Here is a 2,286-nt window from a genome sequence, read left to right on the forward strand (position 1 = left end):
CGCTGAGCTCCCGCATGGCTCAATTGGTTGGAGCACGTCCTCTTAACCACAAGGTTACTGCTCTGACTTCCGCAAGGGATGGTGGGCTGCAGCCCCTGCAACTAACAATGGCAACTGGACATGGAGCTGAGCTGCGCCCTCCACAACTAAGACTGAAGGGACAACTTGACTTGGAAAAGTCCTGGAAGTACCCACTGCTCCCCAAAAAAGTTCTGTTCCCCTTCCGCCCCCCCCAAAAAAATAAATAAAATAAAAGTAGTTTTCCTTTCTCTCCCTGGTTTATATAAAGCATAATGAAATAACTATATTACACAATGTTAGTGTAGGTAGAAAATGTGAAAGCTTATGAAAAGTATGCAGTATTTTATAGAAGGAAGCACAAAAAGTAAAAAGGGATATCTTTTTTCTTTTTCCTTTTAAAAATTAAATAAGGGTTTCTTTTGTTGTATTTTGGTTTGCTTATTTTACTATTTCACTATGATAAAATATATGTAAGATAAAATTGACCATTTTAACTTTTTTTTTTTTCCTGGGGCCACCTTTACTGTGCAGCTCCAAGAGGAGGTTAACACTGTGGGGCAAGGAGGTAAGAGAAGGGGTCAGGAGTTAGGGCAGACCCTGTGGGGGGGTGTAGGGCTTCTGCATCCCTCTGGGATCTGAGCCTAGAAGGCTCTAGCAGAGTCTGGCGAACTCCTCAGTGGAAGCGGTATTTTCTGGCTGGCTTGAGGTTGATGTATGTGGCCTTCATCTCCTCGGCCTCAGGGTTCCGCACATCTTTGAATCGCTCCCCCTTGGTGCTCACTACCTGGTTGTCAATGTATCGGATTAGCTTCTTGGGGGCCTCCTTGCGAGCCATGGGCCGGTGAATCTTCTGATCCTCTGCGCTATCCACCGTCATGTACTTCTGCAGAATGAAGGACTTCAGCTCATCCTTTTGGGGGCCTCTGAGGCGCTTGGGCGGGTCCTGGTTGGAGCCATCCCAGGCTGTAGGCCCCTCCTCCTTCCCCTCTACCAGCATCTGCACAGCTTCTTCCAAGTCCCCCCGAGCTTTGGCCAGCACCCACTGGGCCTGCTCCACCGAACAGGTAGGGAACACTTCCAGGAGTACATCTACCCCTGGCAGCAGCTCTTCCTCAGTGCCAGCTTCCTCATCTTGGGTGTCCCCAGCAGCAGGAGAAGCCCTGGTTTCTTCTTTAAGCTTTTCAGGCCGCTGCAGATGCTCTGAGGAGATGAGCACCTGACCTTGGACCTCAGAACTCTGTGGTTGCAGGTTCTCTCTGTTTCTGGCACCACACAACTGCCCTGAGAGCTTCTGCATAATGTCCCCTATCATAGTCCTTGGGATGTGGGCAAAGCCAGGCACGTAGGCCTCCATCATCTCCGTGAAGGCCTCCATGTCGAAGTTCTCCTCTGACGGGCCTGAGGGGCCCAGGTCCTCCAGGACCCCGAGCAAATAGGAGAAGATGACTTCATCCAAGCCACTGAGGTCAGCCTCTGGGAGGTGCGTCCGGACAAAGGCAAGCAGGGCTGCGCTGACAATCCTCTCCAGCTCCATGCTCTCTCCTCTTCTGTTCTGTCAGGCGCCGCCAGCGATTTGTCCCGTGCGGTGCAGCTCTCCCATTTTAACTATTTTTAAGTATATAATTCAATGGTATTGTTACTGACCAAAGTTGGTGGGTCATTTGTCCATTGCATACAGAGAAGCCAGATTCTGACAACAGGGTTTCCACAGAGCAAAGTTCACTTTATTCGTGAAATAACCTGCAATGGAGACAGGGAGAACGTACAAATCCATTTCCTGGAATAAAAGCAAATTTAAAGACTAAGGTGAACAGGGGTTATGCATATTCATTAATTCTAATTCAGGGAGTCTGGAACTAAGCCACTTAAGGTAAGGAACATGAAAGAGGGCAGCACAAAACAAAGTGATTTCAATCTGGCAGAGTTTGATTGGTCAGTATAGTATATATCTATATTTTGTCTAGGTACAGGATTTTTTTTATTGGTGGACATTTTGCTTTTTTACGGGTTCCACACGACAAACAGAGGCACCTCTGTTACTTAAGTTCTGGGAACCTTGGTTTTGTTATGGGTTATTTTACTGATAATTGTGCCTAGTCAAGCTTCTGGGACCCATTTGATCCAGCTAAGTTTGGTGGTTTCTGGAGCAGTGTAAAGAAGACTGGTATAATACGATGAAAAATACTAAAAGAAAAGTAAAATGAAACAAAACCTTTTAGGGTCTGGTTTCAGTGTTAAGCCCTCAGAAGCCACCCAGTTTCAATG

At 47.1% G+C, this 2,286-nt stretch overlaps 1 protein-coding gene across 1 annotated transcript; it reads right to left on the reverse strand.

The window, feature by feature from the left end:
• Positions 1 to 565: 565 nt before the first annotated feature.
• Positions 566 to 1,611, reverse strand: LOC308506751 (CUE domain-containing protein 2-like). Its single transcript, XM_081070648.1, has one exon. It carries the CDS (start codon positions 1,553 to 1,555, stop codon positions 695 to 697), a length of 861 nt encoding a protein of 286 aa, XP_080926774.1. The 5' UTR covers positions 1,556 to 1,611; the 3' UTR covers positions 566 to 694.
• Positions 1,612 to 2,286: the final 675 nt, after the last annotated feature.

This window comes from Rhinolophus hipposideros (genome assembly GCF_964194185.1).
Source record: "Rhinolophus hipposideros genome assembly, chromosome: 13".
In the NCBI taxonomy this organism is placed as follows: Eukaryota; Metazoa; Chordata; class Mammalia; order Chiroptera; family Rhinolophidae; genus Rhinolophus; species Rhinolophus hipposideros.

Bases quoted from the DNA above. Each gene is read 5' to 3' on its own strand.
- LOC308506751 (XM_081070648.1), bottom strand. From the start codon at position 1,555: ATGGAGCTGGAGAGGATTGTCAGCGCAGCCCTGCTTGCCTTTGTCCGG.